At 40.4% G+C, this 15,847-nt stretch overlaps 1 protein-coding gene across 4 annotated transcripts in view; it reads right to left on the reverse strand.

Annotated features, from left to right (window-relative positions):
• LOC138760348 (FERM domain-containing protein 6-like) overlaps positions 1-15,847 on the reverse strand; it is a 114,889-nt gene that overhangs the window by 47,595 nt on the left and 51,447 nt on the right. For 3 of the 4 annotated variants that reach the window (XM_069930819.1, XM_069930820.1, XM_069930817.1), the window contains exons 3-4: positions 10,790-10,880; positions 3,542-3,621 (exon numbers count right to left, since the gene is read on the reverse strand). In XM_069930819.1, the coding sequence (XP_069786920.1) occupies positions 3,542-3,621; positions 10,790-10,880 (171 nt within the window). The remainder of the gene's footprint in view (positions 1-3,541; positions 3,622-10,789; positions 10,881-15,847) is intronic. The other variant, XM_069930818.1, reaches the window with a different exon arrangement.

The following is a 15,847-nucleotide window of genomic DNA, read 5'->3' on the forward strand; positions in this document are numbered from 1 at the left end:
TTGACCACGTTTTCTTGTTAAGTATGTTAGCATAGAGTTCATATGATTTTTAGAGGGTTTGAACAAGATAAGCAAGATGCCAATGATCAAATGCAGTAAAAGCTAAAGCTTTAGTTGAGGTAGTTTGGTTAGAGAAAAGCCTGTACACAAAATAGTAGACTTTTGTGGGAGAAGACACCAACCATCCTCAAGGGGAGGTTTCTCCATTATCATCGGTGGAATGGAATAAATTCTTTGAGCAGAACCGGGCTTGGTTTTTGTATGTTCATTTCAAATGAGTAAAAGGTCCATCCCAGTGCTAACATTCTGATGGATCTTTTTCAATTCAGAATATTTCCTTGACATTCAATGTGGTCCATAAACCTACGTCATTATTGCCTCTAAAATCACTAGTGGCATGAACAGTGGGTATTTTTGTATCTGCAATGCTAGGGTTTTCACTGAGCTCATTTGCTTTGTTTTCCAAGTTTTTAAGATGGTAATGACCTTTAACTATCTCGTGGCATGTTCCTTCAGTGCTTGTGTTAATTTTTTAGCTGTAGTCCTGTCACTGCATTGTCACTTTACCCAGAAGTTTCAGTACCTGTAGTTCTCGTTACTGACCACAATTCTCCTTGAAGTTCTTGGAAGGCTTTTCTGTATATTGTAAGGTAAAACATCATGAGATGGGAATGTGTAAGGAGTTACCCTGTGCAGGGCTGTAACAAGATGTGAATGCATCCTTGTACTTACAAGATAAGAGAGACATTGATGGATTGAGAGGCAGGAAGCTAGCAGGGAAAGGATAGCAACAGTTTTAGTCATTGGACAAGTAATGATATGATGATGTTCTAAGCATGTATCCAAGGGTATAAAAAATCACCATTTTGCTGATAACGGCAGAATGCATTCTCCGACTAACATGGTTAGTTGCAAGTGTTACAATCCGGTAATAAAGAACAAAGAACCCTGATTTCGACTCAGTCTGGTGTTTGTCTCACTCATTCATGAACAAAGCAGACCTAACAATATGAACTAATTGTCCTTCAGTCTGATCAGTCTGCTCAGTGCCACCTCCTTGATTTTCTCCTGTTTGTAAACATGAATGTCCTGTATCTGAGGGATACATCTAAGGCTGTTTCTACCTGCTGTACAAAGCCATATGACGTGATTGGCTTGAACCGCTTCCGTATTCCCTTCCGTTCTTTTTGTCGCTTTTGTTTACTAACACCACTTTCATATCATTTACTCATTATTATTTTCACAAAATGGCAAAATTAAATATTATTGTGATTGACAATGATATAAAAGAATCCTCACTTGTTCTCAAAACACACGCACTAATGAGAGACAGTAACCTCAGAGCTCTCACCAGCATGCGCGGTTGCGGGAATCCCGCAAAGAATTCAGAATTCCCACAAGTTGAGAATCGGCCATGCAGGAAAATCACGCGTGAAAACTTGTGTAACTGTTATACATATGTGTTTAATGTTACTAAGCAACTGGGCATGGATTATAAAATCAAGGATGAGAGTTCAGCACTCCCATTAAATGTTCCTGAATTTTGGATTTGTGTTTACACATTATTTTGGCCTTAGTTCACCCTTGATTTTTATCGTTACAAGTGAAATAAAATTAATGGTAATTTTTTTTTTTAAATAATTTGGCAGGAAGCCAAGATCCCCCCACCCCCATAGAATATGAGGCCCTGGGCTTCAGCCCAATGTAAATCCAGATCTGGAAGGAAATGATTTTTGTCTTTAAACTCATGCTGCAGTTCCATGCGGGTTCCAATGAGGACCTAAAAGTATTATATCATCTTTTATGTCAAATTGACCAATGGTCCTTAAGTGAAGGCATTTTTGTACATGCTGACTTTGTACATACTGTTCACACTTACACACAAAACACACAGATAAGGGCACACATTCATGGAGTCATACACGTGTAATGAGGCCCTTCATTCAACCCAACCCTTCCATACCAAACAAGTTCACATTCTGTACTCATTCCATTTGCCTTGCATTTGATCCATTTCCTTTAAAAGCTTCCCTCTCTATTTATCTGTCCAAATATCATCGTTGTACCCACTTCTACGGTTCCTTCAGCAGCTCATTCCAGATATGGGCTACCCTCAGAGGGCAAATGTTGCCCCTTGGATTTCTCTCAAACCTCATCCCTCTCATCTTAAGCCTGTGCCCTCTAATCCTAAAATTGTCCACCCTCATTTTATTCATACCCCTCATGATTTTATGTACCTCTATAAGGTCTCCCCTCAGCCTCCTATGTTCTAGGGCAGTGGTTCACAACCTTTTTTCCCCATTCACATAAGTAATCCCTTACTAACCACAGAGCACCTATGGCATCCTATATGGAATTCAATTCAATTCAACCCTATTCAATCTCCCAATAGATCAAGCTCTCCTAGTCCCAGCAACATTCCTAGAGATTGGCAACTAGAAATGCAAACAGTACACAAGTGTGGTCTTACCAATTACTTGTACAGCTGTAACAAAGGACTCAATGCCCCACCCAATGATGGAAAGTGTGCCATTACATACCTTCTTCACCACCTTTCCACTGGATTTGCCACTTTCAGGGAGCAATGCACCAGTTCTCTAAAGTCATTTGCTTCCACAACACTCTTTCTCTCTTTGGCTTGGCTTCGCGGACGAAGATTTATGGAGGGGTAATGTCCACGTCAGCTGCAGGCTCATTTGTGGCTGACAAGTCCGATGCGGGACAGGCAGACACGGTTGCAGCGGTTGCAAGGGAAAATTGGTGGGTTGGGGTTGGGTGTTGGGTTTTTCCTCCTTTGTCTTTTGGCAGTGAGGTGGCTCTGCGGTCTTCTTCAAAGGAGGTTGTTGCCCGCCGAACTGTAAGGCGCCAAGATGCACGGTTTGAGGCGATATCAGCCCACTGGCGGTGGTCAATGTGGCAGGCACCAAGAGCTTTCTTTAGGCAGTCCTTGTACCTCTTCTTTGGTGCACCTCTGTCTCGGTGGCCAGTGGAGAGCTCGCCGTAGAACACGATCTTGGGAAGGCAATGGTCCTTCATTCTGGAGACGTGACCTACCCAGCGCAGTTGGATCTTCAGCAGCATGGATTCGATGCTTTTGGCCTCTGCCATCTCGAGTACTTCGATGTTGGAGATGAAGTCGCCACAACACTATCCAAGACCTTACCACAGGCACAAGTCTTACTCAGGTTTGACTTTAAAAAGTGCAACACCTCACACTTGTCAGAGTTAAATTCCATTTGAAACTCTTTGGTGCATCTTCCCAATTGGTCCAGACCTGGTTGCAAACTTAGGTAATCTTGCACATTATTCACGACACCACCAATTTTGTAATTTGTAAAGTCACTCATCATATTAACTATATTGTCATCCAAATCATTTTTGCAGATAACAAACAGGTCATTTGAACAGCAGGGTCTGTTGTGAATACAACCACCTCCTGAATACACACATGCACGCGAACACTGAAGAATCTTAAGCAAAGAGATCCAAAGGCTCAAATATTTTGTTGTTAAGGATGTACCAGTAAGTAAATAAAACTTACTTTGCTAACCTCTTTCTTCCATTCCTTGGGAAAATATTTATTAAGCTTCTGCTCAAAGTCCATGAAAATGTGTTCATTGTCTGAAAAAATAATGGAATAATGCCAGTTATAATTTAGACATACAGCATGGTAACAGGCCCTTCCGTCCCACCAGCCCGTGCCCCATCTTCCTCTTAGTGTTTATACTTAATAAAGCATGAACAGGGTATCACTTTTGAATCCATTCTTGTTCATTTCTGGTCACTCTGTCCATTTGCAATGGGGAAGGATTTGAACCCCAACCCTCAGAACTGGGAGAGGAATGTGCATGAAACAGCAGGCTGTGATCACATTCATTGGGCTTTGTTAGGATTTAAAGGAATATCCACTTGCAGGAGGGGGAACCAATAAATTATAATAATACTGCAGAAATCCTGTGGTGTTGATAGTCTCAGGAAGATGACTCAATCATGATAACGGGTTCAGCAGTCAGGTTTTCCAGAGAGGCAGGAGCCTTTTCTGCTGCAACACCTGTACTTCTCCACCTAAGTCTACCACTATCTCTACCTGTGACATCACTTTCAAGTTACCATGTACTTATACTCGTAGATCCCTGTGCTCTACAAACTCTCCAGATCCCTACCATTCACTGTGTTGATACCTGAAACCACACCTTCTCTCTCCAAGTCTCAGATATAATAATTGATCTATTATATTTCTTCTGCCTCCCCACCCCACCAAATGCTCCAATACCCCCAGACTTTTGACTCCAGTAGCTGGCCATCATTTCAAGCTGGCTGGCTGGGAAAAATAATTCAACTGAATCAGAGAACCAGGAGCCGTTTTCGCTCACTCCATCCCACGAGCCAGCTCCAACACTAAAACAAACGTCAGGGAATATCTTCCAAATCGGATTCACCCTCACTATACCAATACCTCTTCACTCCCAATAACCTCTCAAACTCTGTGGTATAAACACTCAACAACTGAGCATCACAGGCCTCTGGCTTACAGTTCCAATAATTTGCTGCATTTTGAGTGAAGAAATTGCTTAATAATTTGTGATGAGACTGGTCCACATTTCTAGGTTCTTGTCAGAGGAGGCATATCAAGTCCTTACAGAATTTCACATTCAGCAGGACCTCTTCACTTCTTGAACATTTTAGATTTGTCCTTTTCCCTCCCTTTCTAGTCCAATTTTTTTTTTAAATAAAGCATCTGCAGACTTTATTCTTTAAGCACTAATGGTGAAACAATTTCAATATATCCAATATAATATCCAGATCTCTTCCTGTTCAGCACTTCTTTTGAAATATTAGTTAATTGTTTGATATTTAATCATATTGATTGCATAAGCTACTGAACACTTATCCACAAGATCAAAATTATTCCAATGTGTTCATTTGCCTTGTAACTAGGTTTTTAGCCAGAGTTAAAAATGTCAAATTCTCCCCCACTACTAGGCAGTTAGTAACCCAGGCTGTAGCCCTTCAAAATTCTTCTACTAGTGCCTCTGCCTTGGTATTTATTTCAATAAAACTCCACAGAATGTTCCTCTTTGATTATGCCTTTGTACTTTATTTAACCACCTAACCATCTGCATTCCCCATCTGGGTCCACCTGACCTTTCTCATTATAGGCCGTTTGAAGTTTTCCTTTATATGAGAAGCACTCAACAAGAACAAGTAATAACTGCTGGAAATCAGCTCTGTTTTGTTCCCAGTGATGTCTTTGAAAAGCTACTGTTAGACTACATCAGTATCGTACAGAAAGAGGCCAATCATCCATCACCTATGTAGCCATCTTTAAAGAATGCCATTTAGTCCCATTCCCCAGTTCTTTCCACACAGCCCTGCAAACTTTTTTCCCCTCAATTACCTCTCTGAAGAGTTTTAGATTCATAGTCATATAGCACAAATGTGCCCCACCCACACTTATCCCACTTGCCTGCATTTGGTCTAAATCCCTCCAAATCCATCCTATCCATATATCCGTCCAAATATTTCTTAAACATTGCAATGGTACCTGCCTCAATCCCTTCCTCCGGCAGTTTGTTCCATACATCCACCATCTTCTGTGTGAAACTGTTACCCCCTCAAGCTCCCATTAAATCTCTGCTACCCCCTCCCTCACCTTAAACCTATGTCCTCTAAGTACCAATTCCACTGAGTTCAACTGATCTTTCCACTCATGATTTTGTACACCTCTGTGAGATTATACTGCATCCTCCTATGCTCCAAGAATAAAACCTTAGCCTTCTCAACCCATCCCTCTTGCTCAGGCCTGCAGTTCCTGGCAACTCCCTCATCAATCTTCTCTGCACTGGCTCCAGCTTGACAACGCTTTTCTTGTAGCACAGTGACCAACACTGAACACAATACTCCAAACATGACCTCACCAAAATCTGATACAACTGCAACATAACCTCCCAACTTTGATTCTCAATATTCTGACTGATTAAGACCAATGTGCTAAAAGCCTTTTTGACCACTATCTCTACCTGTGACATCACTTTCAAGTTACCATGTACTTATACTCGTAGATCCCTGTGCTCTACAAACTCCCCAGATTCCTACCATTCACTGTGTTGGTCCTTCCCATGTTAGACTTCGCAAATTACATCACCTCACGTTATACTGTAATAAATTCCATCAACTATTCCTCTGCCCAACCAGTCATGACCCTGCTGTAATTTTTGGCAACCGTCTTCACTATCTACAGTAATGGACACTTGCATGTCATTCGCAAACTTGATAATCAGGGATTTTCTTCTAAAGATCCTAATTGCCTCTATTTCCTCTACCCATAAAGGCAGTAGCTTGCAGATCCTAATCCCTCTGTGTGTTGAACAAATAGTTCCTGGTTTTTGAATCATCTGCTAAAGGAAGCAATTTCTTTTGACTCATCCATTTCAATGGAGCCTTTATTTTGCTGAAGTCTGCATTATAACAAAACTGCTTTTCCAATAGATCTCTCAAAACTGTTAAAATAAATATTACACTTACTGACCCATGAAATATGGATATGATCCCCTTTGGAATGAAGAAATTACAGTAATCATTTACAAATTAATAAGAATTTTTAAAAATAAGCACTTGCTTTCAAAATATTAATCGCCTTTGTCTTGACTATGCCAGATGTCTGTGCCATCTACTATCTCTTCGAGGTTCCATTATCGTTCAACTACACACCTTTAAAGATTTACCCATTGTCTAGTGCCTCATTAACATTCCTTGAAACCTTTTATCAAGATTGGTTAAATTTCCTTCCTCTTTCTAATCACATTCCTCAATTTTTTTGAATTACTATTCCCAAAATGATTGTATTTGTGATGGAAGATAATCGGCTGTCTGTAAGGAGTTCGTACACTCTCCCCATGTCTACGTGGGTTTTCTTCAGGGGCTCCGGTTTCCTCCCACTTGTTCTTGTTGAGTGCTTCTCATATAAAGGAAAACTTCCAACGGCCTATAATGAGAAAGGTCAGGTGGACCCAGATGGGGAATGCAGATGGTTAGGTGGTTAAATAAAGTACAAAAGTATAGGTTAATTTGGTGTAAATTGGGTTGTTACTGTGCTGTATGACTAAATTTTTTAAAAATCTTCATATTTCAACTCCTTTCCATCAAAAAAAAGAGCAACTGGCTATATTTCCATGTTCAGAAGTTGTTATTTGATCTTCGTTACCACAGCAGGTAAGGTGGTCATAGTCATAGAGTTTTACAGCATGAAAACTGGGCCCTCGGACAAACATCCAAGTTGTCAGCCCAAGCCTGGTCCCCATGTGCCTGAGTTTTCCCCATATCCCTCTGAACTGTTCCTAACCATATACCTATCTAAATATCTATTGAGGATAGCAATTGTCCCTGTCTTGACCACTTCTTCTGGCAGCTCATTCCCTATATCCACCACCCTTTGTGTGAAAAAGGTGCCTCTCCGGTCCCTTTTAAATCTTTCCCCTCTCACAATAAATCTTTTAGACTCCCCTAGGCTGTGGTGGTGGGGGGGAGGGGGTTGGCGGGGGAGAACTGACTATTTACCTTACCTATGCCCATCATGATTTTATAAACCTCCATAAAATCAGCCCTCAGCTTTCTACACTCCAGGGAGAAAAGTTCTGGCCTCTCCAGTGTCTCCTTTTAGTTCAAGCATGCCAGTCCTGGTAACACGGCAAATCTAATACTGTAGTAAAACACGCAAGTCTGCAGACACCATGATTGAAGTAAAAACACAATACTGAAGGAACTCAGCAGGTCAAACAGTGCACTTTATGTAGCAAAGATAAAGTTTTGAGCTTGATCCCTTCATCAGAGTTATGAACAAAATATGGGCAGGTGCCCGAACTAATTCTGTGTCTTCGAAGGAAGTTTCAATCGACTTCTGTTCACTAGGCAATACTTTCTATTGGTAATGTTTTGATAGAATAAATCCCAGGTCACAGAGCTGAGTGCATTGTTTCTGAGCCATTAATAACAAAGTTTGCAAAAAACAAAATTGAAAAAAATGACAGAATTCAACAACAGATGACCAGAGTATTGATGAAGAAAAGGAGAGTAGAATGGGAGAATGGAATGAGAGAGTAGACTAGTCAGAAAAATTAAAGCAGACTGGATGAATTTTGATAGGAAAAACAATCCAAACTTAATATTGGTTAGCACCAAGCTCTTAAGGGGTTTGAATCTGGCACTGTCTGTTAGGAGTTGTGCGTTCTCCCCTTATCTGTGTGCTTTTCCCCAGGGGGCTCCGGTTTCCTCCTACCCTTCAAAACATCCCAGGGATTGTAGATTGGTTGATGTATTGGGGGGGGGGGGGGAGGTGAGTTAGCAGGGCCTGTTACCGTGCTGTTTGTCTAATTTCAATTTACAAATTGGAACATGAGAAAATTACTTTGGAATGACCTGGGTGTGTGACTGCAGTGCATTTGTAGCTAGATCACATTGTTTTGTGCCACACACAGCTGTAGTGGAGGATAGGGATGGTTTGGGTAGTGGAAGGGTTGTCAACCAAATAGGCTGTTTTGTCCTGGATGGCGTCGGCCTTCTTGAGTTGGAGTTGCATTCACCCAGGCAAATGGAGAGTCTTCTACCACAATCCAGAGGCATGTCTTGTAGAAGGTAGAAAGGCCCTGAGCAAACAAGTCACTCACCAAAGGACACACAGCCTCTGACCTGCTCTTGTAGCCATAAATCTTAAATGACTGTTTTGGAATAATAGTAACCTCCAAGTATAATTAGTATCTTTGGCTGCTTAGGCACAGATTGCTCCACATAGCCAACAAAAAGGCAGGCATAACTGGGGTACATGCAAGTACCCATTGCTACCCCTTTGACTTGGAGAAAGTGGGATGAGTCAAAGGAAAAGGTATTGATGATGAGAACAAGCTCTGCCACCCTGTCCATAGTCTCTTGCTCTGGCAAACTGAGACTATCTGCAAACTGAAGAACGAACACTTCATATATCATCTGGGCACCCTCCAACCAGATGGCATTAACATTAACAACTCTGGTTTCTGCTATCCCTCCCATCTCTCTCTCTTTCCCAATCCAAATGTCTCCTTTCTTCCAGCTCCTCATCCCTGTCCCACTTTCTTCTAGCTCCCCAACCCCTTCTCTCTTTCCCTATCCCCGGTCTCCTTTCCTCCAGCTCTCCATTCACAGATCTTCCCTTCTCTGCTGATCTATTCTCATCTTTTTTTTTCTGTCCTCCTATCCATGTTCATCTCTGGCTTCTTGCTTCGTGCTCCTCCCTCTGGTCCTTCTTCCCTCCTCTCACAGACTTTTTATTCAGGAACCTGCTTGCTTTCTGTTCATACCTAATGAGCAGGCCAGAAACGTTAGTTATATATCTTTGCCTCCTATGGATGCTGCATGACCATAGGAGATCCTCCAGCACTTTTGTATAATAACTTAAATATTAATTCTGTTCAACTCCCCTGATTAAGCACATGCCTTTCTGGCCTTAATGAACATATCACTTGCCTCCTTGCTTATTATTAGTTATTGCATAGTATGACAGAATTGTGTTAATATTATTATTTAGGTATATAATCTTAATATTTTTAGTAAAGTTATTTTGTGGGTTTGGTATCACACATTTGTGATGACAGATAAGAGAGGTTTTTCTAAAGACAATGCGTCTCTTCATTTAAAGTTATATTTATGAAGCGGAAGTGAATTGTGTTATTGAATGACCAGAGACAATAGATGTTTGCTCAGAAGTACCTGTGTACATACAGGCATTCTGCTGCTTGTGACCTGAGCAGACAACTTGGAAGCATTTTCTCATTAACTTTTGGAGAAGCTGGAACTTCAAACACTCAGGAAAGCACTTAATCAAACAAGCAGGCCTTTGTTTGATAATTTGTATAAACAAATTATCCATTACCATAATTCACACTTTTGGAGAATGAAACAAAATCAGCAGTGATATCATGTCATGTGATTAAAGACACATCAAGGAGACATCTTTAATAATGACACTAGTTTTCATCTGAGGTCAGAAATTCAGTAACATCCTGTGAGGAAAGACCTGCTGTGTTCTCCTTGTCAAGGAAGGAACACGGAATTGCAGTGACTTTAGAAATGATGGCCACTTAGTCAAGATAGAGAGCAGTGCTGCGGTGACATTTTAAATATCCACTTGTGAATGATCCAATTCTGGGTAAAAGAAGGCAAGATCACTCTTGTTTCTGAATCATAACCATTGTAATCGTCACTTCGTCAGTCTCATACTTGAGTTTGTGAAATCATCGTATGAAACACAGATACTGTAACCTCCATGCAAGAGAGGGAAATCATTCGTATGAAGAAACAATTCTCTGAAAACAATTCTACAAGAATTTTGTGAGTTTTGAGATCTGATGCCTCATAATTACTTTTGAGCAACAATTTAAAGAATCTGAGTTTCAAAACAAAACTGACTGAATTTTAAAAATTGATTCTTTTTATAATTGTGCCTAAACTGTAATGGTTTTGGAATCTGCCACACACATACACATCTCTACATTTGTGCATAGTGGGGTTGTTAGAGTTAAGTAAGAAGTGTTATGTTATTAATACTTAAAAATAAAAATTACTGTTTTTGAAGATACCTTTGTGTTGGTGAATTTCTATTGCTGCTCGTCTGGTACGTAACACATAGATTAAAAATTATTCTCACAAACACGTATTTCACCAAAAATTATCCGAAATAACATGTTTGACAAGAATCATCTGGCCACATCATTCACTGGAAGTGTTCTCGCAAAATAAAGATGAATACTACACAGCTCACTTTGTATAACACTTAGACCCAAGAAGCGATTATCTCGAATCTTCAGCATGTCACAGACTTGATTGTAGAGGAGCTGAACTGTAGCTTTTACCTGGATATAAAGATACAAGTCAGAAAATGGAAGGATGAGCATAACATGTCAAACCAGTAACTTGGACCAACTGCTTTGCTTCAAGTCATTATTATAGAAAGATTCTTTTCTCTCGTACTGTATGGGCACCGGGAAATACTATGGGCAAACAGAAGTGAAAGTATATCACTTATGTCACATTTTTCTTTCTTTTTAAGATATTTTTATTAAGGTTTACAAGAATACAAAAAAACCAAACAATACAATTATATAATGAAATACAAATTACAAGAAAAAGAAAGAAAATCCATAAATTCAAAGCCCCGACCCCTATACGACATTGGGAAAAAAAACTAACATGTGGGTATCAAGTGACGACAACCGGACACAGACAGCACAGCATTGAAGGGTATGGCAACCCTAAAACTTTAGATTATGGTAAAGGTCCATAAAAGGGCCCCAGGTCTTGACGAAATTAGTATTTGAATCTTTAATGGCACATCTAATTTTTTTCTAAACTTAAACAAGACATAATATCATTAAACCATTGTGTGTGTGTAGATGGAGTATTGCTTTCCATTTAATCAAAATTGCACATCTGGCTAAAAGATATAATTTGATTTTGAGTTGAAGTCAATAAAATATCATGCTGTATGTTACACGGTAAATGTATGTTACATGTATATTACACAGTAAATGTATGTTACATGTTGTATGTATGTTACATGTTGTAATTAAATGGTAAATGTATGTTACATGTTGTATAACACGGTAAATGTATGTTACATTTTTAATGTATTATTACGTGACAGTAAAAGGAATCTCGTACATTTTATAAATTTAAATTTAAAAAAAATAAGAAATTACCAGTTCTGATGAGAGGTCACCAACTTGAAATATTAATTCTGTTTCTCTCTCCACAAGATGTTGTTTGGCCGGAAGAGTTCCCAACAATTTTTTTTATTTCAGAATTCCAGCATCTGAATTTTTGTTTGTTTTTTTACCCTTAAAGATAGCTACACTCTGTGATTAGTAAGGGATTACTTAAGGTGGGATGTGAGTGGGAAGGGAACATTGATAATCACTGCTCTAGACCCAATTGTTATTGAAATATTTTGCTTGAAAATTTCATTTTGAAGTTATGAAACCGTGCACATAATGAGTCAATTAGGTACAATTAAAACAGTGGTTTTCAAACTTTTTCTTTCTACCCACATACCACCTTAAGCAATCCCTTACTAATCACAGAGCATCTATGGCATAGGGAATACTTAAAGTGGTATGTGAACGGAAACAAAATAGGTTGAGAACCACTGCTGTAGCCCAATGTAAAGAAATATGTGCAGCAGGGAGAGGGCATCGAGAGATTTTGTCAAGAACAAAGGTAGGTTTCCTCAGACATCCCCTCTGCCATCTTCATGAACTGACACTTTATCCACTTTTAAAATTTCTCAATATGAGAAATAAATTAATGAGAACATTTCAATCACGGCACCATTGCCTTTCATGGGAAATGGCTTTTTAAAACTGCCATTCTCAACCTTTTTTTGGAATTGCCTCCCCCCCCCATCCCACCCCCTTTAAGTTTATGGACACCCCTTCTCTGTGAAGAAGCCAAATTTTGGTTTCTTACGTACTTCTCTGCTACTGACTAAATATAAATTAAATTTAGACATACCACAGCACGGTAACAGGCCATTTCGGTCCATGAGCCCATGCTGCCCTAATTTACACCTAGTTAAATTACAACCCCCAGTACTTTTTGAATGGTGGGAGGAAACTGGAGCCCACGAAGAAAACCCACGTAGTCACAGGGAAAATGTACAAACCCCTTACAAGGCAGTGCAGGATTCGAACCGAGGCCGAACCTGATTGCTAGCTTTGTCCTAACCGCTATGCCAGCCATGCCACCCAAAGAACATCCCATCTGCCATCTTCATGAACTGACACTTTTCTCCAGTTTTACATAAATTTTTTTTAGAAATTATGTTAAATGAGGTTAAAAGAAAACAAGGCTTTTACTTAAATATGCCATGCCCACGGGGTTGGGGGTGGTGGGGGGGGGGGTGGGGAGTGCGTAGGGCCCCTATTGAGAATGGATGGCTTAAATAACCTTTTGAAATTAAAAATAAATATTGTTTACTCATCATTTTAAAACCAGAAAATGAACTGCCTGCACAGTTGATAATAATTGTAAGAGCCAGGTAAATTCACATTGAAATTTGGTGAATTGTTAAATGTGTGTGAAGAAACAAAACTGTCCCGGCTAGTCTGATTCAGCTCTTAAGGAGCTGAAGTGTTATATCAGTTTATTTATTCTTCTCCTTGTCACCAAGGAAATAGTGAGCAAGAGAATATAGTTCGCCCATCCAAGAGCAGAGGGTACAGAATTCTTCAATATGAAATTCACACAAGTGCTGGAGAAACTCAGCACTTAGAAAGTTTCGAGCCCGAGCCCTTCGCCACGAATCTGGAAAAACCTGAATAAAGGTATTCTTCCCTAAAAGTTTGTCACTGGAGGAGGTTATTTGGCCATGTGGCCAGAAATGCAGTTCGTCCCTCCCAGCTTATTCCAGTGCTCTGCATATACAGCTCTTCAAGCCTTCAACCAGCTTCTTTTTAAATGCCTCTACCAGCTTTTCAGGAGTTCCAAATCCCATTTTATCCTGATTACTGCTAACATTGCAAACAATGGAGGGACTCAATGGGTCAAGCAGCATCTGTGGAGAGGAATGATCGGTCAACGCTTTAGGCCAGGAACCCTTGATCGAGACTAGAGGAAAACTCCTTTTAAGTAGGCACACCTTGACAATGTGCAGTGGAGGAGAACAACAGGAAAACGCTTGAAAAGCATTGCTTTCTGTTTACTCTGTCTAGAACTCAGTCAAATGTTCTCATCGTCTTCTTTGTTCTTTATTCAGCATCAACACCAATTTCCTTTTCTTGATTCTGGCCAAAAGTTTTCTTTTTCAGACTTATGCTTTTCAACTATTTTTTTTAGACCAACCACTGTCCTATACACACATAGCCCAACAAACGTTTGCAGAGGAGTTTAAGGCAGGGGGGATGAGGCTGGTGTACAGGGGTACAAGGTCTTGATAAAATATGAGCCATTTGAGAAAAAAATAGGAGAGCTCATGCAATCTGATGCATTACAATTAAGTATCACCCAAAAGTCAAAAGGCCCGAGAATAATGGGCAGGCAAACCAAACGATTAAACATATTACATATTCAGAGAGATTTGGGATTCTTGTAAACAAAAGATACTAAGTAATAGAGAAGGTAAGTGGTAAACTGTTCTCATTTGTAAAAGGGCAGGGCACAGATGAGGGAAGTCTTTCAGGATCAGTTCAAGTTCACGTTCAAATTTATTATAATCTGACTGTACATATATAAAAAGGCAGAGCCGTGATTCTCCGCCAGAATCCAGTGCACCCACATACACACAAAGTGTATGGCACATAATAGTTATATATGTTGCAGCCATGTGATTTCATTTTCTTTTAAACATATGGCCTACCGGCACCACCTACGGCTCCTAGAACGCTTCCACCAGCGTTGTCTCCGCTCCATCCTCAACATCCATTGGAGCGCTCACACCCCTAACGTCGAGGTACTCGAGATGGCAGAGGTCGACAGCATCGAGTCCACGCTGCTGAAGATCCAGCTGCGCTGGATGGGTCACGTCTCCAGAATGGAGGACCATCGCCTTCCCAAGATCGTATTATATGGCGAGCTCTCCACTGGCCACCGTGACAGAGGTGCACCAAAGAAAAGGTACAAGGACTGCCTAAAGAAATCTCTTGGTGCCTGCCACATTGACCACCGCCAGTGGGCTGATAACGCCTCAAACCGTGCATCTTGGCGCCTCACAGTTTGGCGGGCAGCAGCCTCCTTTGAAGAAGACCGCAGAGCCCACCTCACTGACAAAAGGCAAAGGAGGAAAAACCCAACACCCAACCCCAACCAACCAATTTTCCCTTGCAACCGCTGCAATCGTGTCTGCCTGTCCCGCATCGGACTGGTCAGCCACAAACGAGCCTGCAGCTGACGTGGACTTTTTACCCCCTCCATAAATCTTCGTCCGCGAAGCCAAGCCAAAGAAGAAGAAAAGAAAGAAGATATTTTTGAACAATTAACTCAGTTACTCAGTTCAAGGCTTTAGTGATATCATAGCCAGAACACTGATTACAGCATATGTTTTCTTTGGATGATATGCTCTGAAGATTTATTAGATTGACTACTGGGAAAGAATTAAGGAGGAGAAATTAAGCAGATTGATTTTATATTCTCTGGTGTTCTCTTTATAAACAGCACAATATTCTTAAAGGAATAGCTCAGAGAGGCCGTTTCACCTGGGAACTAAGAGTTTTATTCTCAGGATAAGGAATTCACTATTTAGGATCAAGATGGGAAGTAATTTCTTCACCGACAGGATTATGAATGTTTGGAGATCTTTACCCTAGAGTCAACAGATGCCCAGTCATTGAACATATTCACCAGGTTGATTCCAGGTGAGGAGAGAGTGAGTCACCTGAGACTATACTTGCTGGAATTCAAAGGATGTTAGAGAAACATGAAATTATGAGATGGATAGATAAGAGAGAGGCAGGAAAGTTGTTTCCTCTGGTAAGTGAAACTAGAACCAGGGGACACAGCCTCAAGATTTGGGAGGTGGATTTATAACAGAGCTGAGGAGGAAGGGCTTTTCCCAGAGCAACCCTGTGAAGTTCTCTGTCCACGGAAGCAGCAGCCACCTCATTACAAATACTTTAAACTGAGTTAGATATCTCTTTGCACAGTAGGGGAATTATGGGTTATGGGGAAAAGGTAAGTTGATGGAACTGAGTCCACAGCCAGATCAGCTGTGATGGCCCAACCCTGCTCCCATTCTCTCTGTTCTTTTGCAATATAAATATATTATGTAATAATTATATTGATTGACCCACACAATGTGTCAAAACTATTCAGTTAACTATGCACATCT

This window comes from Narcine bancroftii, chromosome 4 (genome assembly GCF_036971445.1).
Source record: "Narcine bancroftii isolate sNarBan1 chromosome 4, sNarBan1.hap1, whole genome shotgun sequence".
Classification (NCBI taxonomy): Eukaryota; Metazoa; Chordata; class Chondrichthyes; order Torpediniformes; family Narcinidae; genus Narcine; species Narcine bancroftii.